Raw genomic sequence first — 24,664 nt, forward strand, 5'->3', positions numbered from 1 at the left:
CATATTTGCACTGTTAAATATTCACTCATTTATATATGGTACTTTATAAATATAATCTTTCGATACGTCAATGACCGAGTGACCAATTATTGAATAAACATAGCATTTTTTTTTAATACATGGAATATTACTGAATTGCAAGACAATGACTTTTCAAGAATGCATCGGACTTGTTCATCAAAAATACTGCGGAAATGTTTTGAGCTAGGGTCAGTGCTGACTTGCTGAATGCAGGCGGATAAAATGCGGGCGCTAAAACTATTGTATTGCAACGTACTGGTGACTATTTTGGATTCTACACAGTCTATGAAATTATACAGTTTTTCCCCTTATGTCCTCGCTTCTTTTTGGAATTTGTCCTTGCGCCGTAAGGTATGGATACTTGATTGGGAAGTTGATTTTGGGAAGCATAATACTGATATCTCGGCTGCCTGGGTTGTGGAATAGGTTGACCCAAGAAGAAACCTTCCTCCTCGGATTCAGAGGAAGATGATGAGCAAGTAGAGCACCAGTCGTCGTCGTCTCCATAAAGACGACAGAACTTTTCGGCAGCCTGGTTCTGCAAGCCGTAATCGGAGTTCGCATGGGCGTTGGAGTGCTGAACATACTGAGGTGTAGGAACAGGACCACGCTGGAGATAGTCCTCTCTGTAGCACATACGTGCCTGCTCTTTGGGTACTATGTGCAGTGCATTGTCAGACCGAGACTTCCGGCTCCTTCGTCTGCGGTTACGGTGATGCCGGCGGTGTCGCTCGTCCTGTTCTTCGAAATGGTACACCCTTCTCCGAGTGCGTTCGCTCATCGGAGGCTGTCGTACCTCTACGTCTCCGTAGTGTCCGTTGTCCACAACGTCATCGGAGAACTTGACCTGGTGAGGCCTCGTCTGAGATCTGGACCTCCGCAGAACTGGAGTAATGGGTCGTTCCTCTGGGAGGGGGATCACCTCTTCTGGTTCTTCCTCTACTACTTCTATGTGCTCCAGCTCAGACGTAAGGCTCTTGAGGGAGTTGGCGCTCCTGTGCAGCATTGAAGAGTTGAGAGTTCCCATGTTGCTTGTTTTTTCACAATCCTGTTTCTCCAGATTTGTGAAGTTTTGTAACAAAAAGGGTACATGTTTCTCTTTAAAATCCACTTCCACTGAGGCACCTGTAATAAAAGAGATCAAATCTCAGTGAGAATTATGTTTTGTTCATGAACTGTATTTTCCCAAACATGTATCACCTTTCTCTCTGTTTTTTATTTGTTGATATACTCACCTGTGATATTAGATAGCGCTAGAGAGTCCATGGAGTCTCGGACACTCCGTTCCTGCTGTTTAAGTCCATCCGTGATGCATTCCAGTGAGTCATTATACCACTGCTTTTCATCATGCTTGAAGTTGGCACCATGTTCCAGATCAAGCTCCTGGATTTTCCTGCTGCTAGCAGGTCCGGGATGACTGCCATATGCAGAGTCTCCCAGCCCATCTTGGGAATGTGTCCAGTACATGTCTGTCTTGTACCTTTTACTGCCCAGACTGCTGTTGCCACCATTGCTTGAAATCTTTGACTCCACCTTCTGTTTGATTTCAGAGTCAGTCACCCAAGGATCATTTGGTCTGTTGTCTTCTTGTTGCTGGAAGATTCCATGCTCTCCAAACTTAAGAATTAGTTGAGTCATATAGTCTTCATGCTCAGCCCATTCTTCATGGTCCTCAGGTACTTCCTGTTCCTCTCTGGTCCTCCAAAAATGCTCGTCTGATAAGTTCAAATGGGACAGCTTGTTTGACAAAGTGTCTTCTGCGTTGCCAGAGAAACCAGGGAACTTGTAGTTTCCGGCAGGTGAGAAGAGCAGAGACTGGCGGCATTGGTCTGCAGAACGACTGCTCTTTCCTGTTCTGACACTGCGACGGGATTCACGAGACCTGCCAGATTGAAAGGCAGAATCTGACGAGTCTGAGGCATGGACATCCTCCCCCAGACTACAAGATTTGGAACAATAGATGCGACCTTGTCTCGGCAGGAAGGGGCAACCGAGCAAGGATGTTTTGCACTGGGCACAGCTGAAGCACTCATCCGTAGCATGCCAATGGAGACCATCATATGTCATCTGAGCATGGTCTACCCCTAAATAAAAAGAGCCGGAATTAGGATGACGTGGGTAGATATTTACCACAAAAGTAGTAAAGGTGTAGAAAATTGGAATTGTAAAATGTTTGGTGATGATAATCATGCAACCGTGAGCTTGGTGATTTTTGGCAATTGTAAAATATAATTTAGAAATGAAGGGTTTACAAGGGCTTCACTTTAATGTGTTATTTTGCCATCGATGCAATCGATCTAATCACTACCTAATCGTTCATGCAGAGTAATTTGGACTTGTATAAGAAGAGCTCTGATTTAATTTTGCAGTCATGGGCATATTGCCAGCTAAAATGATGTAATCTATTATTCATGGAAAAGTGTATGTCTGAGTAATAGATTATGGTTATTAAATATGAGTCAGCATCGTAAAGCTTCGTGTGAAAACACTGACATTACTGCCTCCCAAAAGAAATGGCGGCACAAAATAGACTTTTGACTTACCAATGTGTTCTCCACAGGCCTCACAGTATTCGGCGTACAGAGACTCGAAGCACCCACAACAGTAGGGTCGACCATCTTTCATGATGTACCTCTGACCACCCAGAATGGTTTCACATTCAAAGCAGGAAAAGTGCTTCATGTGCCAGTGACGGCCCTCTGCCTCCGTGCACTCGTCGTCGAAGATAATCTGACAAAATATAGAGTATTGTTTCATTTTTAGAAGCTGAAAATATCTAGATCTGGAAGTTCATGACCTCAAGAAAAATGACCTCAAGTTTCGTACGTTTAAAATATAGTGTGAGAATTTGAGGGTTACCTCATCACAGGCTGAACAGCGAGGCTTCAGCAATTCAGCATGATGTCTTCCACAATGAATCTTCCCATCATGATAGAAATAAATGAGATCCACCAGAAGCTCGTTACACGTTGAGCATGCGAAACACGCTGGATGCCAACACAGTCCAGGTCCTGCTCTTGAAGCGAACACTGCCATCTCTCCTCCACCGACGTTCTCCCCACACTGAAGTTCGAATAAAAAAGGTAGGTTACTTTTGTGTCAATGAACTGCTTCTATGAATAATCATAATTGTGACTGAAAACTTACATGTTCACAGATCGCGTGAAGCATGGCCCTAGGCAGTAACTTTAGAGTTCCTCGCCCCAGTGCCTCCTTTTTTCTCTGCACACTGAACATGTGTAGCTCCTTCTTTTCTTCCTCGCCAAGGGACTGGCAATAGCGTACCTGAGACAGGATTTCATATTTGTGGTTAATATCTGTGGTCCAGTTCTCAAGATAAAGCATTCAGGAACCTCTGCTTCTTCTGTTGGGTCGTTAGCTATCAGTGATTTTGTTTAATGAGATGGTGGGAAATGTTCAGAGAAATGAGGCTTGTTCTCGAGCCAGACATTTGCAGCAAACCTGAGACAAAGAAGGCAATGCGATAGTACTTCAGAGCGATAATTGTGGTACACACACCGTACATCAGGGAAGTGTCCTTACACACTCTGGCCTCTGCTAGTAAACCACAGCAATGTGAGGAATCTCTGTGCCACATGTTGTGTCGAGTCCCCCAGCAACATCATAAAATTACCAGCTCAAATGTCTCATTGTACCCACACCCACAGACGAACAAGGAAACAAAGATGTCCTCTGTAATGGCAAAGAGGAATCCAGTGAACAAGGCGAGGTATGAAAACGCATGAGGTTAACCGGCACCCACACTGGTTCATCCTTAACAAGCAATTTGAGTGGGGTCTGAAATGTGATGCACAAGCAGATTTTCATTCAACAATGGGTGAAACAATAGAGGCTTTATATTAGCTCTGTTTCTTTGGGTCTCGCTGGAGGTGGTGGTGCCCTTGTGGGTTATGGCTTCAAACCAGAGAAGCAGAGCTGGAGGTTTCCTTGCTCTAGAGATGGCTTGTTGACTTAGGCCTGGTATCTGGGGACTAGAATCCTAACATCCTTCCTTTGATCATAGCTATTACTGCCTTGAGCAAGGCACTTAACCCCAAACTGCTATAGGGCTCCTGCTTCAAAGTAACTCTGTGCACCCGAATCTAGCTTAGCTTTTAAATAGCAATATAGAAGTGTGAAATAGACTTAGCCGGCTGTAGTGTATCTATTTTCTACAGGTCTTAACCTGAACAAGTTTTCTAGAAATTCGTGATATGTATTTGGAGGATGCACAGCAGAAAGGGTGGCAACACAATCTAGACAAACACTGCCTTTGCTCTTGCACTGATGTTCTCCTCATGCTGATCTCCTCAAGCTGAACTTACCTACTCTTGAGCAAATAATAATATATTATATACTAGGGGGCACTGTGGCTTAGTGGTTAGCACGTTTGCCTCACACCTCCAGGGTTGGGGTTCGATTCCCACCTCCACCTTGTGTGTGTGGAGTTTGCATGTTCTCCCCGTGCCTCGGGGGTTACCTCCGGGTACTCCGGTTTCCTCCCCCGGTCCAAAGACATGCATGGTAGGTTGATTGGCATCTCTGGAAAATTGTGTGTGAGTGAATGAGAGTGTGTGTGTGCCCTGCGATGGGTTGGCACTCCGTCCAGGGTGTATCCAGCCTCGATGCCCGATGATGCCTGTGATAGGCACAGGCTCCCCGTGACCCGAATGAATGAATTTTATATACTCTTATTGACCATCATACTCCATAGTACCATAATACCTTTTATTCCAGTTTAGCTTACCTCATTGTCATGGGGAGGCAGTTGATACAAGAGCTGTTTGATGCGGTATTTCTCTCCTGGGCTGTTAACATAGGGAACCTTATCCTCTGGCAAACAGGAGAAGTACAGCTGGACCTGCAAAGCCGATAGGGAGAGTTGAAATTACAAATGAACAATGATCTCAGACAAAGCTTTTGGAAGTAATTACACCAACATGAACCCTGTTTTTGGAGGCTGGTAGCAAATGCTAATAACTGTAACCTAATACAAGATGATACCATTATGTCAGCTGTCTTTCGTTGTAGTAGATCGTCGTTTTTTTCTCGAATAGCTTTAGTACACTTTAGTTTTACTAATAATGTGTATTATTACATCAATAAAGCTCAGTTTAAGTATATGCCCTAATTTAACATCTATCGTTACATACATTAACCGCTAACTAGCTGGCTGGACTGATTTTATAAGCTGTTACTGAAATATTAGTCGGTCAGGCTGTCCTGCTCCCGAGGGGATCAAACTTGTCCTGGAATGACACATTTCACCAGCCTGGACATGCTTAACCTCACTGACTGGAAATGACTGAAGATCACACCTGCATTTGAGCAGGTGCATATGTATGTTCACTGGTGCTTCAATCGAATAGTCAGTGGATTACAGGATTGTGAAATGTCATGTCAGAATGAAGGTATATTCAGAGCCTTTTGCTCAACCGGGTGATAAAAACCTGTCGTGGACGGATTTCAACACCTCCAGAGTCTTTTGTATTACCGAACACTAATTTACTCTTTTCACTAGAAGACATCTCAGCAGCTTGATGCCTTCATTGTGTGGATTAAAGCTGGACTGAGATATCTTCTAGGCTACAGCAAGTCTCCATGGAACATTGGATTAATGTATTAAATTTCATTAGATTTAAAATAATCTCAGAATGTTTTGTGAATTGAACATTGAACGAAACCTTATCTTGCTGTTTGACTGTATTGTGTCTGGGTAAACATCCTCTATACAGTCTCCCCCCCCCCACACACACACAGTGCATGTCTGTATCATATTAAGTAAGTGCCTCTAAGCTATAACTTCAGAATATATAATGGCACACTGTTATATCACTCTTGACAAACGACAATCTAACATCTCCTATCAGCACCTGAAGGACAACTGGAATTTACACCAGATTTAGTAACCTCCATTACATATCCATTATATCATGTCTATGAACAGAAGGGCCTGCCACTTATCTCTGATAAATTTATTACTGCTACCGACTTGCTGTGAAGGGTCTATACGACTATTTTTCATTCTGTGCGAGCCGAAGATGCTTTCTTTACTGTTTTTTCCCCTCTAGCTGGTGACCTCGGTAAGGGGCATGAGTTTATGAGTGCTGGTCGTAACATTCAGCAGATAAAGAGGATCGGGCTTGTCTCCTCCTGCTTAAGCAGCATCCTGCTGTTATTCAGGCTGCTATTTAAACCTGACAATGAGCAGTAACGTAAATCATGCTCATTTCATGCTAATATTACCACCCACTCCTCTCCCTTGGGCAACTAGTTAACAGTGTTTTTTTGAGTATCTGTGTACTTCCCGGCAATGATCACCTATAATGTTTTGGGGTAATTTACGGAACGGCAGCTGTAAAGACATTACAGTTGTTCTTTGCATTTAACACAAAGGCAGTGTTTGGATTTTAGGCTTATATTGCTTTAGACCCTGTTCTCGCCCCTCACCCTTGATTGCAGTCATATGTGCTTCTCAGACGAGTAGGGGGATTAGAAAGCCTGTGAGATAACTGTTAAGGCCTTCGCTGTTGACTTGGAAAAGCGCCACATCATCACATTTTCAGTCACGAGAAGCCTGCCTTTGCAGACAGGCCAGTACAGAAAACAGCCGTTGCCCCGAGTGTTCCTCATACTGTTCGCTTAGCTGGCAGTTAGTGTCGATTGCTTTAGGCCATTGTCTGCCAGCTTGCCATAATGACTTGCAGACTTTCCATGAAACAGTTTGTAAATAAAAAACAGCATATCCTGTTTCCAAGTGCCTGTGGGGTGATGCCTACAAAATGCTCCGCTTCCCTAACAAATGAGTTGGCTGATCTAATTAGAATGAATTAGAACAAGCTTGCTCACTCGATCGAGTGATTAATCTTCGTTTTGTATATAACTCAGGACCGTTTGAAGAGCGTTGCACTCTCTAAAGTCTGTTCATCCGGACGTCCGACCCGTCGACGGGACACCCGGATGAGACGTTTACTTCCCCACGTCTTTTATCTGTACTGCCGGTTATTCCATCCATCTGTTCGATGAGGCTTTCATCAGCTCTGTAGGTGTTGTTTTGTTTGAGACGAGTGTGGATGTGCACAGACAGTAAGAGCATTCAACAAAAGGATCACCTGTTCTGGTCGTAGTCCAGGTGGAACCCAGGCGTACTCCTCCAAAGCACAGCCTGAATCATCGTCCGAGGTAGAGCTTCTCTGAAATCCGAACGTGAGCTTCCCGACCTTTTGATCCATGTCCAGATGCTTCCCGCTCCTGTGGAAACCACCAGGATTCTCCAGGTTCATCATGCAAACTTCCTAGAGATAAAAAAAAAGGCATTTTGTTATGTACCAAACTATATCCTGAGTCTGACTACGGTCGGTGAAGCTCCAGTGCTCATTACTCGACACACATTAGGCTGATTTTGGCTTTCGCAGCAGCTATGATTCATAGTTTTACTTTAATGGAGAAAACAGGCCGGTTTTCTGCTATTGACGTTTAGCGTAACTGCCGATACGACTATGCAGCATTAGGAGCACTTGTGTGGTCGCATGTACTCTATAGTCCTTCACTAATGCAGGAGGAAAAAAATACTGACTTTGTACGCATTATTTACATTTTATGACTCTACTTGACCGTGAACATTCTGTATGATCTCTTATGTTAAATGTATTTAAAATAAAAAAGGTGGAATAAAATCAGGAAACCAAGAAGAATATATGAAATCAAGAAGAAAACAACTAGCATAGCCACGTACATCCTCTTTTATTTGATAGAAGTCTACTACAATTAGTAGGACGCTGCTTTAGACAATTGTCTGATGATTATGTCGTCTTTCTTTTTTCACCGCTGATTTTTTTAAATGTAAAGTTTGCTTTCGAACTTTGTGTGGGATGTGGTGTTGGGCTATCAATTGGAAGGTTGTAAGTTCGATTCCTATGTTTACCAAGCTGCCACTGCTGGGCCCCTGAGCAAGGCCCTTAAACCTCAAATGCTCGGTTGTATTAAAAAAATGAGATAAATAAAAAAATGTAAGTCTCTCTGGATAAGGGCTTCTGCTAAATGTTACTGTAAATGTAAACACTTTTACCAAAAAGCCTGACTCGCAGTTATGTGCTTTTCTTAAAACAAAAAATTCTTAACATTTTTATTGTATAGAGATGTGAAAATTCTGCATTCTGTCATGATGTGTTGAAATAAAAATAAATAAATAAAAAAAAAGACTTTGTTTAAATGACTTTTCCAGACATGTCCATCGATCATAAATAGTTGTGTAGTTCTGTGACTTCAGTCAGCTCCAGTCACCACTTTAGCACCCCTCCTCCTCCTCCTCCTCCTCCTCCTCCTCCTCCTCCTCTTCACTCCCTGCTGTGGTTAAGTGGACAGCTGAGAAAGCCAGGCACATCTGATTGCACCCTTTGAAGTGGCACGATAGTTTGAGCCAACGTGCTGCATATTCATGACTGTTCAGACTATCTGACCTGCTACTATTCACACACCGAACAAAGATTAACGTATCCACTGTATGAAGTGCCACTTGTAACGCATTGTGTCGGATGGCGCTCTGAATAGTCTCACAGAGAGCGAGTCGAAGTTAGTCATTCATTGAGACGATCGGCTTAGCCCAGGCTTAGGCAGACAAGTCTGAACCGTTCACTCGACAACAGCATTGAGCTGCACGAGGCTGTTGTAATTATGAACAATAAAAATAAAAAAATTAATGAATGAATAAATAAATAAATAAATAAAAAGATAGAAGCTTATTATTAGCCTGTTGAACTGCTCAGATTACCAGATTTTGGATTTGTTTGTTTGTTTATTTGTTTGTTTGTTTTGGTTAATCTAAGATCTTTTGGCATTTTCAGATTTTTATCTCTTCATTAATTTGTTAACCAGCCAGACAAGATCCTTTAGTCCCACCGAAAAACATAAAAAATCTTCCCATTTCCTTCAGATATTTAACCCTTTCGACTCCTGGCTTGTTATTCTGTTATTCACCTTAAAGCACATTATTCAGTAACTACTATTAATCATTCAGTAACCGCACTGAAACCACCAGGAAAGGTATGTAGTTTACGAGACTCGGGAATTTGAGACGGACCCACGGACACGCGTAGAGGGGTTTAAGGGGTTAAAACTAAACCTTAAATAAGTTGCAAAGCAAAAGGAATCCGGCTTTTTTTTTAACGACCTCGGGTCGTTCCCCTGTGTTGAAATTCTATCTGAATTCATTTACCCGCCGCATAACCTGTCGACGCACCTTAGGCTGAACATCATACTCATACAAATAATTTCACTCTTTTTTATTTCATCAGCATTTGCACTCCATGGTGGATTTCAGGATAACGAACTCTGCCCTGTTTCATGGACCACCGGGTGGTAGAAAGCCTGTTTTTTTCATGCATGTGAACATGTGTGGCCCTTTCCAAATGTATTATTCTTCTAGCAGTGAGTGTTTAACATCCATTTCTTTTGTTAGAAAAAAAAAACTTGTTAACATGGCTTTGGGAGGCCAAGATGCATATCTTTTAGATCCACCCACGGAGAGTCTGAATCCCTCAGCTAGAGGCTGTGCACAGGGGGTCTGAGGGGGTAAACTACCACACATACACACACTCACACACACTCGCACGGATGGAGACTGCCGTCAACGTTAACTATTAACATTTGTGAAATCTGATGTAAACAGATATCAGCTGTAAAAGCAATGCCATACAGGAATGGCTAACGTGTATCTGGAAGCGCCGAGCTCGATCCTAACAACATAAAATTTCCTGACTCGCTAATAGCCGTGTTTATCTATAGGTATCGAATTAATGTTTTTATCTTAAAAAGATCACACTAAAAAGTATTTTCCCCCCATTACTTCAAGGACAACAGACATAGTTATGTTCCTTTATGTGGTTATTATGAATTAATTCACCCCAAACCGATAAACCGAACTAAAGTTTGTTTGTTTTTTGCAACAGGTGACTTTTTAAAATCCAAGAAACTCTATATTCCTTTCCGAACCTCGGTCGATTTGGAACAGTGCAAAATACCGTCAGCTCTGGGAACCTGGCTAAGGCTCTGATGTCAAGAACATGATCCTCGGCAGCGGTTCTAAGCTCTTAAAAGTCTCAGTGTTCCACAAATGAAAGTTTCTCTCCACTACAGCAGTCAGGATTAGATCATTGAGTCAACAAGTCTATATCCTATTGTCTGTTAGGGATTATATATATATATATATATATAGAATTGCTAAAAGCAATTCTACTCACTCTTCTTTCTACAAGCACAGAAAGGAAGATCCGAAGCATACAAGAGGACTATTTGTACATGTACATGTATACGACGGTAAAGACATAGAATAAATAATAACCGTAAACAGTCCGTGTCCTTTTCGCCGTCCACTAGCGTCGGCTTCTAAGTCACATGAATACTTACAAATTATCGAATCGTGTGTTGAGATCTACCTGATTGTTCATCATGTAAAAGTGCTAAAATCATAGCTTAGAGTCCAAAAAAAACACCCCATTACGGCACAACCAACATACTATTCCATGGCCAAATGGCTGAAAGGCTTGTCATTGTAGCTAGAAAATGACCACCTGTACTCAGGCAGGCTTTCATCCTGCAGTCGACTAGGACTCGCTGGTATTTACTCACGGTTTCTCTGAGGTCAGTCACACACTTTTCTACCTCTGACACACCACGCTTTATATTCAGTGTTGCCAGCATTTACACAGATGCCTCTATCCCACACTCGACCTTAAATATAGGGCGGCATTTAAAATAAAATAAAATAAGCGACTACGGAAACCTATTTCTAGAAAGTAGAGCTTTTCCTGACACAAAGTCATCTTATTATTATTCCTCATTAAGAAACAGATCGGCATGAACACGACACACTTTTTACTTTTCTTTATCTTACCTTTTAAAATACAGTTCTTGAAAACTCTCCTTCTGTCGTTTTTTTTATTGTAAACAGATCCCTGGATCACATGATGTCAGGAGTAACATGTTCCAGTCTTTTCATATCTAAAATCCAGTTGCTAGATCCTCGTGGCCTCCTGTTGCATTTCCTTCCAGTAATGTCAGTCTGATCGATGTGTGAATCCAGCACACGGCTGGAGACGTGAGAGAGCGCGTGAGCGAAAGAAGAGTGGCTTAACCAGATGGCTCCAGCACTTACTGCACTCCTGTGGAGCTTCAGCTGGAAGCCACTCCCTTCTAACCCCACCTCAGCCATTCAGCTTCAGCCCCCCCCTCTCTATATATTACACTTCATATTACACCTCTATATAATACACATTAAACAATGAATAATTTCCTCAGGGGTTTCTTCTTACGTCAGAATATACAAACATTTAACCGAAGCTTCGCTTGGTTAATCTTGCATAATCTTGGCATGTGCATTAATGAGCCTGGTGTTGAAGTATTAAAAGGGCAACATGGTCCTGCTTGATTCAGGAGCAGAGCTGAGAATTCTGTCTATGTTCAGATTATGTGGCATAACTATACGTTTATCCCGTAAAAAAGCTTACGTGGTGTGAGAAGGACAACGTCAAAGTATCTTCTCTATCCGTGACATTTCCGACGAATAGCCGTTTAGAATCAGAATGTCTAAGGATGTACGGTTACACATCCGAAGCTACTGTACTGACGTGTCAATAACGTGTCATCATTAGAACCCCGTGCCATGTCCCTTGGGACCTCGGTTGCTTCATTAACTCGTGCATTTAAACTACCAAAACTGGCCAATTTCAGACAGCTTTCCTCTATAACAAAGCTGAATTGAAACCCAAGCTACAAGTCAATCATGTCAACAGGTCCATGTCACCGTGCATAAAATAAAGCCCTACAGTATATGCAACCCTGTGGGAATATTTCCATATCAATCATATCAAGGACTAGGTCTTATCCAGATCAACCACTTCCACGAGGAAGTTTCATGATTACTTGCAGTGTACTCGGAGTACCGCTGGGCTTCTTGTCGATAAAAACCCTGTCCCTTAAAGTACACTTGTTGAATTTATTTTTTTTTTTTCGAACCAAGCCAAATTATGATGCAACCTCCCCCAAAATGAGAAAACCTCAAGGTTCTAACTTAAAGCATAGTTGACCTCATCATCTCTATAATTTCCTGAGGAATGTGCAAAAGTTGGAGGCCTTTCTGTTGTTTCAATAAACAAAGCTTGAAGTTGAGTCCGAGGTGCTTGCTTCCTAAACGATGGATGATGGAGGAGAATGAATTCAACCCTTCCCAGGGTGGTCTTTGTGGGTAGTCCAAAACGGTTGCACTGCAAGCTAAGGCGTTTTCGCTCATGAAACCAAAGCTCCCTCTGAAGTCTGAAAAAAAGGTGTATGATTATACACCCTGGCTAATTCAACTGTGATGCAGGTTCATCTTTGATGTACAGCTTCTGGCTTTGGGATGTTTAACTTCCACGCAATGACTGATAAATTATTTTTTTTTCTTTTCCGTAGGCAAAGCCATTGATGCAGTCAAGGACATGGACACTCAATTCCAGCAGGATTCAGCCCAAACTCCAGGCTTTTGTGTTCAGAGTGAGAAGAAGAAAGAGTTCACACTCCCTTGCATTAGCAAGTCTTTGAGAGATAAACAAGCCCACATCCTGCTGTGAAGGCATTCATGAGGCTTGGCTTGGGAGTGTTGAAAATGCTGAGTGACCTCTGTCTTCAGCAGACAGGCGATCTTACAAGATCTTACTGGATTGAGAAAATATTCAATTTTATTAACAGAAAAAAACCAAGCAATTATGGAGAATTATGAAACGTTCCCAGTGGCCTCGAGGCCCAGATGGCTTAATGGCGGAGCTTGCAATTAAACCTAAAGACCAGTAGTAGGGAGCACCTCTGAAACTATTAAAAAAAGGTTTTACTAGGTGCAGACTCTGGCAACAGGCATGAGTTTTTCACACCTCTTTAATTACAGAGGGAACGGTTCTCTGTTACTACACCCTAATAAAAGTTCTTGTCATGTGCCATAAGTCGATGCCAGATTGACCCGAAGCACGGATCGACTTCTGCCTCGTTCTATACATGCTAATTATGTCATAGACGGAAATACTTTCCTTCTCCTTTCCTTTCTTCACGCCGCTTGGGGAAAAATCCTCAAAGTACAAATAAGGTGAGTTAATTATTTATTTGTTTATTTCGAATTGCCTTCGCTTGAATTACCCGTGCATTAAAATCCTACAAAATGTCAAGATCTGTCGAAGTGATTTAGGTAGTGCCGCTAACACTTCTGGCTTCTATTGTTAGAGTACTAGCTCTTGTTTCACAGGTCAGGGTTGACCTGAAATACTTGTGAAATATAAAAGAACACAAGTCACGCATCCCTGACCCCTAGTTGTTCCTTAGCTACACGGCGTCATAAATCTCCTGCCCCCCTTCTCTCTCTGACTCCACCCCACCCCACCCCTCCTTTTCTGCTCGCTCGTGCTCAGAATGACCCAAACAGCAGCTCACACCTGGTTTTACCTTCTTTGAACTGTAAAACAGACGCTCTGACCTAACTCGTCCCGGCTTCGATACGCATCTCATAGTCGAAATACTACGGCGCAGGCCGGAACAAAACCGTGTCCTGAAGTCGCAATCTCGATCCACCCAGTTTCTCCTTCTCCGAGGAATTGAAGCATAGATCTGGCTCTCAGAATAGTGCCCTATATTTGACAGTGTCCTAAATTCTACACAATGTGGGCCAACTATCACATGGTCATTTGCTTTTCACTTTGGTCAAACATTACATTTCCAAAGTTTACTCGATTTCTTATGTGGATGAAAGTTCCGGGTACTTTGCATGTCCTTGTTTAGTGATAGAGTTCATTGCATCTGAAAAGACTCTTCTCACCCTGTTAGGACATGCCAGTAAAAAATTGCAACGATCCTCAGACAAGGTTATGTCTCGTCAGTGTACTGCTATTTATTGCAGTTCACAGCCATTGTTTAAGTTAGTGCCTAAGTTTGTGTGCTAGCCTTCTTATAACAGTAAGGCTGTTTCAAGACTTTAATGACCTACCAATGGCCATTATCAAAACACAAGCATAACAAAGGAAGAGCCATAAAGGCCAATAAAGGACCATCACCCTACTGTAACAGCCCTTTGCTCATGAGTAGAGGAGGAAAGGTCAACTGATGGAGTGTTGCTCTGATATAGACTGTGCCACATTGGTGCTGACAAGACCTGGGTCACTCTGCGCTCCTATAACCTTCAGATAACCCCTTTAGGACCGGTTAAGCTGTCTTGTGTTCAGATAGCATGGAAGGTTTGCGTCAACTCCTTGAAAATATAATAATTTCCAAATAATCGGGGGAAGTCGTGGCCTAATGGTTAGAGAGTTTGACTCCTAACCCTTAGGTTGTGGGTTCGAGTCTCGGGCCGGCAATACCACGACTGAGGTGCCCTTGAGCAAGGCACCGAATCGGCCAACTGCTCCCTGGGCACCGCAGCATAAATGGCTGCCCACTGCTCCGGGTGTGTGTTCACGGTGTGTGTGTGTGCACTTTGGATGGGTTAAATGCAGAGAACAAATTCTGGGTCGCCGTATGTCACGTCACGTCACTTCATTTAAGCATTGTGAAATCTGCATTAGCAAACGTCATAAATGTATCGCCTCTACTAAAATTTGTTATAGATCATATATAGAATTTCCTCTTGTTCTAATAATACAGTAACATGGTTTGTAAGCGGGAGCGATTGTGTTTAATTTCATACAAATCCAAGGAATTTATGGAGATCAGCTCTACCAGGTTATACGACGAGACATTGTATTTCACCCTCTGTTTGACTCTTTCTCACCTAGTTGTAAAGAGCGGAGCTCGTCGGGAACAATAAGAGGTGGGCCGACACATTCCTACACTGTCGTGAGGTAGGAAGTCCTTTTATATCGTCACTCTATACACAAAGACCACGTGGTAATCTACACACATACGGTACGCTTGAACAAAGGGAGCATTTAATCCGAACGGCTATATTCCGATAGAAGATTTTGTGTTATAGAGTAAAGTACTATAGTGTATTGACGCAACAGTAGGACAAAAACCCAAATCGCTAAAACGTCAACGTGTTCATTTATCTACTCCGACGTGTGAAACGCCGGTGAGGATTGGAATTAATCTGAAAAAGTGTTTCCAGTATGGGGGACACGGTGGCTTAATGGTTAGCACGTCCGCCTCACACCTCCAGGGTCGGGGGTTCGATTCCCACCTCCACCTTGTGTGTGTGGAGTTTGCATGTTCTCCCCGTGCCTCGGGGGTTTCCTCCGGGTACTCCGGTTTCCTCCGCCGGTCCAAAGACATGCATGGTAGGTTGATTGGCATCTCTGGAAAATTGTCCGTAGCGTGTGAGCGTGTGAGTGAATGAGAGTGTGTGTGTGCCCTGTGATGGGTTGGCACTCCGTCCAGGGTGTATCCTGCCTCGATGCCCGATGACACCTGAGATAGGCACAGGCTCCCCGTGACCCGAGAAGTTTGGATAAGCGGTAGAAAGTGAATGAATGAAGTGTTTCCAGTTCCAGTCTCCCAACACTTCAAAAGGAATAATCTAATGGGCCCCACATTCGACAATACAGGTGTCAACGTTTCTCAGCCCGTGATCCTTCGAATCATTAACATTCCTCAGAGAAGCGCTCCGTTACAGTATTATATATCCGGCTAATCGAACACATGCCTCAGTGGCACTGCACCAGGAGAAGACTCAGTGGTCTGTCTGCCGGGGGATTCACTGTAGACCCGGCTTTAATGGGGTACAATTTAAATCATTACACCGAAATTATAAAAGGCAAAAGGTGGTCGAGTTCAACCCTAACCGAAATACTCCTGATTGCTCTCAGACGCGAGACCTCTTATAGATATTACAGATGTACAGCGAGGTTCAGAGTCTGACTCTATTTTGCATTCGTTTCTTAGCGACATATTAGATCCCAGACGATAATTGGAGAGAAAAGTAGAACCGTTTAAATATTTCCATGAATTTTACATTTTTTATCGCATCGTGCACCCGAGCAGACACGGACGGTCCGAAACCTCCTGTTTCGTCCTGTACGATTTCACATCAAATGCATCGGTGATTCATCTAATTTGACCTCTTATTACACCAAACGAACAGTTAACCTGGTCGTATCGTACGTTTGCTTAAAAGTAAACCGTAACCTAAAAAACGGTGCGGATATTAAATTAAATATTCAAGATTCGAAATTCGTTTACTTTCTTTCAAAAATTCTCCAACCTTCTGTTTATTATTCACTTTAAACAAAAAGAAACAAAGCTCCTCACTGTATATGATTATCAGGATCTCGGTGTGTATCCGTCGTAGATAGGGCTAGATATGACAGTCTGCTAAATAAATACACAGGAAGGTTAGATGTCTGGGGTTCTTGGTAAAGTATACAAACCTGTGTCGTGTTAAACCGATGTCAGCGATACACCGATGGTGTTGATGGATTTGACCTGTGGCACTAAGACGATAGGATGTTTTTTTATTGTCTAGGGGCTTCTTGACCATGGCAATGGTCTAGAGTGACCCCGGTAACTTCACCCAGCCGATGCTGACTCAGGGTCGCAACGTCACCCTGTAAAAAAAAAGAGTTTCATTGTCTCTTACAAGCCACATGTGGCTGTTGCCTCTCTGTCTGCCTATTGTGAGCACTAAATTGCATTTTATTCTTCCTCCAAAGGTCAACCCTCTACAAACCTTTACTCCAGTTTCCTGTTGTTCTTTCCAAAGCAAATCAAACACTGCAGACTGTTGACCCGAACAGACCGAGGTTACAGTTTATGGTGGAAGTCACCGATCCTTTCCATTAAACACATTAAACAGATTTTCTTAATGCTAGCAGTTGCTAGAGTTTGCAACTAGTTTCTTCACTGTGGTTTTTATCGTTAGACATCACAGCCATCAGTCTTGATTGGTACAAGTTGTTTGTTGGAATTGTGTACAGTCCTAAAAGTAAAATCAGCACAAAAATAACTAGATAAATTTTTTGATGTGGTGTCAAACAAACGTCTGTTAAACCTCAAGCACTCGGACGGCATCGTCTGTTAAAGCACGTCGGTGAAAGCATATGAGCTGGTAGTAAATAACGGGTGTGTCCGTTCACTATGTGTGTGTGTGTGTGTGTGTGTGTGTGTGCACGCTTGTGTGTCATCCGATGCACATCTGGTTGTCTGCCATTCCGATGTTTTCATTCACCCTCAAACAGGAAGACAGTGTGAGCATTCCAAACAAACTCAGCACTCTTTGAACCCCCGTCTCATGTGCCGGAGGCAAGACACTCGTCTTTGTCACCCCCTCCCTCTGCACCATTGTGGGCTGGAGGATGACACTGGGAGGTTTGTCCTCATCCTGCTTTAGTCAATATTGACCCACCTGTATGTTGACCCCAGATCCTACTGACACTGACGCTCAAATCTGTCATAAAACTAAGTCATAAGACTGACTCGGCTCACCGACTCGTCCGCCTCGGTAAAGACTAAAACGCAGCAAATACCGTATTTAAAAATAAGTACTTATACACACTGGACCCTTTATTAGACTTCTCAGGTTCACGGTACACGGTACACGGCTGTTAATCCTCCTGTACTCCTTTATCAGTGTCAGTTCCTAATCACACATCGTCGCGGGTTAGATATTTTCGGTCGTCGAACCCGCTACGGCCGTGACAATGAGAGTACTTACGGTACATACCTACAAATAATCGGATCAGTATCGGATGTCAGTATTTATCTGATTATTCCAGTGCTCCTGTCTACAGCGTACGCCGAGCTCTTAAACCAGATTAAGACTTATCGGATTTTAATCACACAGATTTTTTAGTAAGCGCTACTCGTGTTACCGTGTTGTTTGGAAACCCCCAGATGCACCGTTTGCACCGTCTGCACGTCACTACAGAAGTGCGTGTTCCTCGACGGAGTGGAGCTGACAAACGACTGTATATAGAAACCGATGATCTACGGTCAGAAACTGTACGGGAATAGAAGCCTTTATTATCACCACATATACATTACAGTACGGTGGAATTCTTTTCTTTTTCACATACCCCAACTGTGGTGGTTGGGGTCAGAGTGCAGGGGCAGCTATGATACAGCACCCTCTGGAGCAGGGAGGAGTTGAGGGCCTCGCTCAAGGGCCCAGCAGTGGCAGCTTGGCTGTGGTGGGTCTTGAACCCTGATCCTCCGATCAACAACCCAGAGCCTTAACCATCTTAGAAGACACAAAATGGGGTCAGATTGCTGTGTACCAGTGTTCAGTGTTAAATTTCCACCATCTGATTATTTTCCGGGGCACGGTGGCTTAGTGGTTAGCATGTTCGCCTCACACCTCCAGGGTCGGGGTTCGATTCCCGCCTCCGCCCTGTGTGTGCGTAGTTTGCATGTTCTCCCCGTGCCTCGGGGGTTTCCTCCGGGTACTCCGGTTTCCTCCCCCGGTCCAAAGACATGTATGGTAGGTTGATTGGCATCTCTGGAAAATTGTCCGTAGTGTGTGAGTGTGTGTGAGTGAATGAGAGTGTGTGTGTGTGTGTGCCCTGCGATGGGTTGGCACTCCGTCCAGGGTGTATCCTGCCTCGATGCCCGATGACGCCTTAGATAGGCACAGGCTCCCCGTGACCCGAGAAGTTCGGATAAGCGGTAGAAAATGAATAAATGAATGAATGATTATTTTCCCAAGGCAGAAGCACAAGTAAGCAGGATTCTGCTGATGATCAAATGCCACAGGATGCCTCGACCCTCCGAATTCTTTTCAAATATTCGAAAGGTGACACATCTTTTGCTCATATGCTTCTAATAATAATAATAATAATAATAATAATAATAATAATCACCCGTCAGTCCATTCCGTGAAGTGTCGCATGGGTCTCATGGCACGACACGACACGGCACGGCACGGCACGTAGATCCGACATTCCATTCCTAATGCAAGTAATCTGCATTAGCTGGATGACAAATAGGCCCTTATTAGTGGTCAGGAACATGAGCATGTGCTCTTCACATAACTTTATGTGATTACAAAGAACAACCGAGCCGCTGTTTTCCCAGACGGTACCACAGATAGACTACGTCTGGCTTCCTTCACTGTCTGTTACTGAGATCCTTTATGCACAAACGGAATGGAGAACATGTAGGATTATGATGGTGTATTTTTGTTTGGATGCTGAATATAAATATGGCTGACCTTAAATAAGTCCTGACCTTAAAGCATCTAATCTGTTCTAGCCTGATTAGCAGGAATAAGCTAATTAACTCCAGAGAGTACAGAGTAACGGTAAGTACTATGTCATAAGCCGACAAAGCAAAATCTACAAAAGCTAAAAGCTCCAAAGCTAAATCTCTTTAATCTCCAAAGCAGCGTCGATTAAAACCACTTTCTGCCGAAGCCTTCGTTAGAGTCAGCAATTAGAAAGTGTGAGGTGATAAAATAAATGGCGTTAAAAGTAGGAGCGGTGTGTTTCTGTTCCACGAGTCGGTTCTAATTCACTTCAGCTTACGGGTGCGTATGCTTCTTGGCACTGGGGGGGGGGGGTGCAGGGGGTGATTGGAGTGATGAGTATTGCGGCTGATTAACATCTGAACTTTCATCTAATGTAGAATATAAGAGATTGTATTTAAGATATTTATTTGTATAAGGAGTCGAGATCAGGTCTAGTGTTTCTACACAGAACCACACGGCTTGTTTTGGTGTGTGTGTCTGTGTGTTGTATGTGTGTGTGTGTGTGTGTTGTATGTGTTGTGTGTATGTGTTGTTTGTGTTTTGTGTGTGTGTGTATGAGTTGTGTGTTTGTGTGTGTGTTGTGTGTATGTGTTGTGTGTGTTGTGCATGTGTGTATGTGTTGTGTGTGTGTTGTGTCTGTTGTGTGTATGTGTTGTGTGTGTTGTGTTGTGTGTATGTGTTGTGTGTATGTGTTGTGTCTGTTGTGTTTATGTGTTGTGTGTGTGTTGTGTGTGTTGTGCGTGCGTGTGTTGTGTGTGTTGTGCGTGCATGTGTATGTGTTTGTGGTGAGGGTATGTGGTGTCGTGTGTTGGTGTATGTGTTGTGTGTGTTGTGTGTGTGTCTGGTATGGGTATGTGGGTGTGTGGGGTGGTGTGTTGTGGATGTGTTGTGGTGTATTTGTGGGCTAGGGTTGTTGTCGTTGTGTGTGTGTTGTGTGTGTTGTGTGTGTATCTGTGTGTATGTGTTGTGTGTGTATGTGTGTGTCTGTTGTGTGTATGTGTTGTGTGTGTTGTGTGTATGTGTTGTGTGTGTTGTGTATGTGATGTTTGTATGTGTTGTGTGTGTGTTGTGTGTATGTGTTGTGTGTGTATGTGTTGTGTGTGTGTTGTGTGTATGTGTTGTGTGTGTGTTGTGTGTATGTGTTGTGTGTGTGTTGTGTGTATGTGTTGTGTGTGTGTTGTGTGTGTGTGTGTGTGTGTGTGTATGTGTTGTGTGTGTGTGTTGCTTCAACATCACATTACTACCCCTGTCTTTAGGAGAAAGTAACAGTCATGAGTTCTAACATACGACTCCAAATAAAACACACTTTTAAACACAAACTAAAGGTCTGCAGGTTACCGTGACGACGCGGATGTCAGGTTTATATCTTATAAAGAAACTTGTAACTTGTTTAAATGTGTTTCTGCCACCAACCGTGACACATTCGCCTTCGGTAACAATACAGAGTGCAAATTTCACCAGATGATATGTACAACAAAGTCCTGTCATGTGACCACATTCATCTATCTACTCATTCCTCTCCACTTGTTTCTCTTTATCTACCCATCCTGAGACATGCAGAGATGTTCCAGCTCCAGTTGTGTTCTGTATCATGAAGACTTCAGACCTTCAGTGAGAAGAGACCAACCCTGTGAGGATCCTGAGACATCCAGAGATGTTCCAGCTCCAGTTGTGATTCCTCTTTATGAAGATTTCACACATTGGAAGAGAAGATGCCGACTCCATGTGGTCTCTGAGGACAATGACCTCCTCATCAATACACAATGATCAGACTGTATCTGACTGTAGAAAGGACATTATTCATAATAACACTCTCTGGTGTTTATAACAGTTTATAATCGCACCCTCCGGTGTCACCCAGATGAGGATGAGGTTCACTTTTCAGTCTGGTTCCTCTCAAGGTTTCTTTTTCCTAAAGTCTAATATTAATCTTGAGCTTTTATATAATATTGATATTTGTATAAACAGCGAAAAAATGTAGTGCTGCATTTTATTAAAACTCCAAACACAATCCCACCTTCTCAACCACCCGGTGATCCTACACGTCATCTCAGGAAGCTCTCTTCAGCCCCAAGTCTCTGATTCTGAGTGGTTTGTGGAATGAAGCCTTTACTTTGTCACTGTTAAATTCATTCATTCATTCATTCATTTTCTCGGGTCACGGGGAGCCTGTGTCTACCTCAGCGGGCATCGGGCATCGAGGCAGGATACACCCTGGACGGAGTGCCAACCCATCACAGGGCACACACACACTCTCATTCACTCACACACTACGGACAATTTTCCAGAGATGCCAATCAACCTACCATGCATGTCTTTGGACCGGGGGAGGAAACCGGAGTACCCGGAGGAAACCCCCGAGGCAAGGGGAGAACAGGCAAACTCCACACACACAAGGCGGAGGCGGGAATCGAACCCCGACCCGAGAATTTTCACATTATAGTCCCTTTTAATCATCGGATTCTATTTGGTCTCACTCATAATTCGATCTAGATAAATGAACGTTAATGTACAGTATAAAGGTCGTGTCTCATGATGCTGTGGGTTCTGATACAAAAAGGAACGCAGGCTGGAATCTTTCATTTCAGCGAGTGTTTGTTTTTTCTTCCAGGTTGACCGACCACACTGATAGCTTCTATCTGATCCAAGAGCAATTCACATGGCGCTAAGCGGCCACATACACGTAGACCACCGTTGACTCAACAAGCCACATATTCTAGAGCAACTAGAGGGGCAGAAACCTGCTTTTTTGGAGCCTTGCCCCTGCAGCCCGTCTGCAACAGGAAGGTCTAGTCACTGCTTCTTGTCTCAGCTATGAAAGACAGTGTTATTCTGAGTGCCACGAGTTTATTCAGCCACTTTTCTTCTCCCCTTTCCTCTCTTTTCTCCCCTAGATGGACCATATGAAAGAGTGCCAGAGGGTCTGGGTTTGGAGCACACGAGTAGGCAAACGGTGATTAATTTGAGCTTGCACAAACGCCCCTCTGTATATATTGCGCCAGCCCAGGCATTAAATCAACAGAGAGACGTACACACGTTGGCACTGGGGATTAACTGTCGGCTCCTATGGCACGTACGTAAGCGCACCGTGTTCCGTCCGTTTACACTGAAACGTAGACATGTGCCTGTTATCTCGCTCCAATCAGCACCGAGTGAAACACATTTATATTAATGTCCTCCTGTGTGAGGGACTTGAGCTGTGATGGTAAAGCACTCATATGGAGTCAGAGACTTCATGGAGTCTCTCCTGCCATTTGGCAAAGACACAAGGAGCCAGTCAGAGAGAGAGAGAGAGAGAGAGAGAGAGAGAGAGAGAGAGAGAGTGTGTGTGTGTGTGTGTGTGTGTGTGTGTGTGTGTGTGTGTGTGTGTGTGTGTGTGTTTATTTATTAAGCTTGGTAGATTTTAACAGCAAAAAATAAATATTAAACAAATAAAATAAGCCTAGATGTTAGATTTTGCTTGACCAGCATCTGGAGCTTTGTAGCTAATTACAAATCTAGGCCATTTTTATTTCTTTTATAGGGATAAAGTGTCACATTCTATTCATAGAGAAGCACGTTTAGTTTGCATTTAATAACCTTTATTTATTATTAAGTTTATTAATAATGATAATAATAATAATAATAATAACAACAACAACAACAACAACAACAACAACTAAGGTAAGATTCTCATTGCCAAATATTAGCATTCAGCGTGCAAGTAATACCCGATATAACCACCAGAGGGCACTGCAGTGTTTCTACAAGTTGTGTAAGTAAAAATGCATGTAAATTTTAGTATTTATGCCTGATAACATCGAACAAACGTTTTAAAACCATTTTTATTGAAGTTTAGGAACACATTAGTTACTGACTGTTCAGGTGTATTTTGTCAACAATACTGTAACATGCGGTTTAAATGTCTGCCATGTGGACAGTCTGAGATTTTTTTATAGTCCTGCGCATTCTCAGAAATAAGGTATCAAACTTTATCATTTTTCTTTTAATCGGTGGTATTTTTTTGTAGCATTAATGTGAATTCTTTACAGTGCATAACTGGGCTTCGGGGCTAAACGTTAGTTAACGGTATAACACAGTCACCTTCCCAGGTAAGAGACGTAGAAAATTATAAAAAATATTTTTTTGATATTACAGACAAGGACAAGGACAATTTGGTATCTATATTTAAGCTCAGTACAGCTTGGTGACTTTATTAAAGTTGTACAAGCTATGAAAGTGGTCCAGCAAAGGAACTGAAGTGACGAATCCTATCTTACTGACGAGTCTTACATAACATGTGATTAAACCTGTGCTCAAAGCGTCATATGTCACGCTCGTTAACTTTTTTTTTTTTTTTTTTTTTTTTTTTTTAGATGAGAAGACACGGATAAGGCCGAGGCTAAGCTTTAAAATGTCTAATGGTTACGGCACCCTGTGAAAAGCAGTTGGCACCGAAGTGACAGGCAACAGCTGAGCCTCAGGCACAAGGCCACCGTATGCTCGGCTTTTTTTTTCGACACGCGCTCTTTTAACGACTTGCCTACACACGCAAGAAATCTCCCACCACACCAGATACGCCGGCTAGACGATCCGCAGACACGTCTTAATTATTTAGTTCAAAGTATACTTTGATAACAGGCAAAAAAGTTAAAGATAAGTGTTACTGCTTTGACGATTAATTATAGTATCCGATTAGGTCTATAATACTGAGTACTCACCTCACGCGTGCATGAAAAGTAAGACCAGGACAACACAACACAACACAACAAACACAACACAACACACTCGTGCATGTGTGCGTCCCGGTGTAATTTCGACTAGTTTGCATTTCTGTGCACATGCATTCAAAACGATGCAGAGTTAAAAGAGACTTACGTGAAAGTTTAGCCACGGACACACTAACGCTCCTGAGCCCAATAGTCCTTTATCTGAGGTCGCAGTTGTGCTTGAGTGTCATTGGTGTTAAACCGTCCCTCACGCGTGAATCAGAGCGCCGCGTCCGGACGAACGCACATAGTCCTGTGAAGAGCCCCTGGCAACATGTCCGAGCCTCAGCTACAAACTAATACAACCTCGATATCACCGAATCCTCTTGATACGAAGTCGTGCTACTGACTGGGTGCTCCCTCTGCAGCAGAGTGTACTTCTCTGTCCTGAATCAGGAACACAGAGAAAAAAATGACATGAGCTCTGCTGCTCCGAGCCTATTGGTTTAGATCCACCCTCCTCCCTTCACAGAGAATCACATTCTTGGCTGTCTGGACTGGAGCGAGCTTGAAGTGATAGATTCAGAGCAGCATAACCTTCATTATATCCTTATAACATCAACTATAAGTATTAAATGTAAATGTTAGTCATTTCTAATATATGCACTCAGGGGAAAAAAAAACACACACACATCCTGTACCTGTCCATGTCACTGTGTCGGTGCAATTAAAACATACCTAATGTATACTGTCTGTATTTTATGCG

General features: G+C 43.0%; 1 protein-coding gene across 3 annotated transcripts in view; it reads right to left on the reverse strand.

The window, feature by feature from the left end:
* prickle1a (prickle homolog 1a) overlaps nt 1-24,360 on the reverse strand; it is a 24,615-nt gene extending 255 nt beyond the window's left edge. The window contains exons 1-9 of one of the 3 annotated variants that reach the window (XM_027140944.2): nt 24,068-24,360; nt 16,398-16,574; nt 7,134-7,316; nt 4,769-4,882; nt 3,169-3,306; nt 2,881-3,084; nt 2,565-2,751; nt 1,257-2,105; nt 1-1,146 (exon numbers count right to left, since the gene is read on the reverse strand). The exon at nt 1-1,146 is cut by the window's left edge and continues 255 nt beyond it. In XM_027140944.2, coding sequence (XP_026996745.1) covers nt 305-1,146; nt 1,257-2,105; nt 2,565-2,751; nt 2,881-3,084; nt 3,169-3,306; nt 4,769-4,882; nt 7,134-7,307 — 2,508 coding nt within the window. In that variant the 5' untranslated portion in view covers nt 7,308-7,316; nt 16,398-16,574; nt 24,068-24,360 and the 3' untranslated portion in view covers nt 1-304. Of the gene's footprint in view, nt 1,147-1,256; nt 2,106-2,564; nt 2,752-2,880; nt 3,085-3,168; nt 3,307-4,768; nt 4,883-7,133; nt 7,317-10,912; nt 11,185-16,397; nt 16,575-24,067 lie in introns of those variants that run through there. The other 2 variants (XM_027140943.2, XM_027140945.2) reach the window with 2 other exon arrangements.
* Between the last annotated feature and the right edge of the window lie 304 nt (nt 24,361-24,664).

This window comes from Tachysurus fulvidraco, chromosome 10 (genome assembly GCF_022655615.1).
Source record: "Tachysurus fulvidraco isolate hzauxx_2018 chromosome 10, HZAU_PFXX_2.0, whole genome shotgun sequence".
NCBI classification, from domain to species: domain Eukaryota; kingdom Metazoa; phylum Chordata; class Actinopteri; order Siluriformes; family Bagridae; genus Tachysurus; species Tachysurus fulvidraco.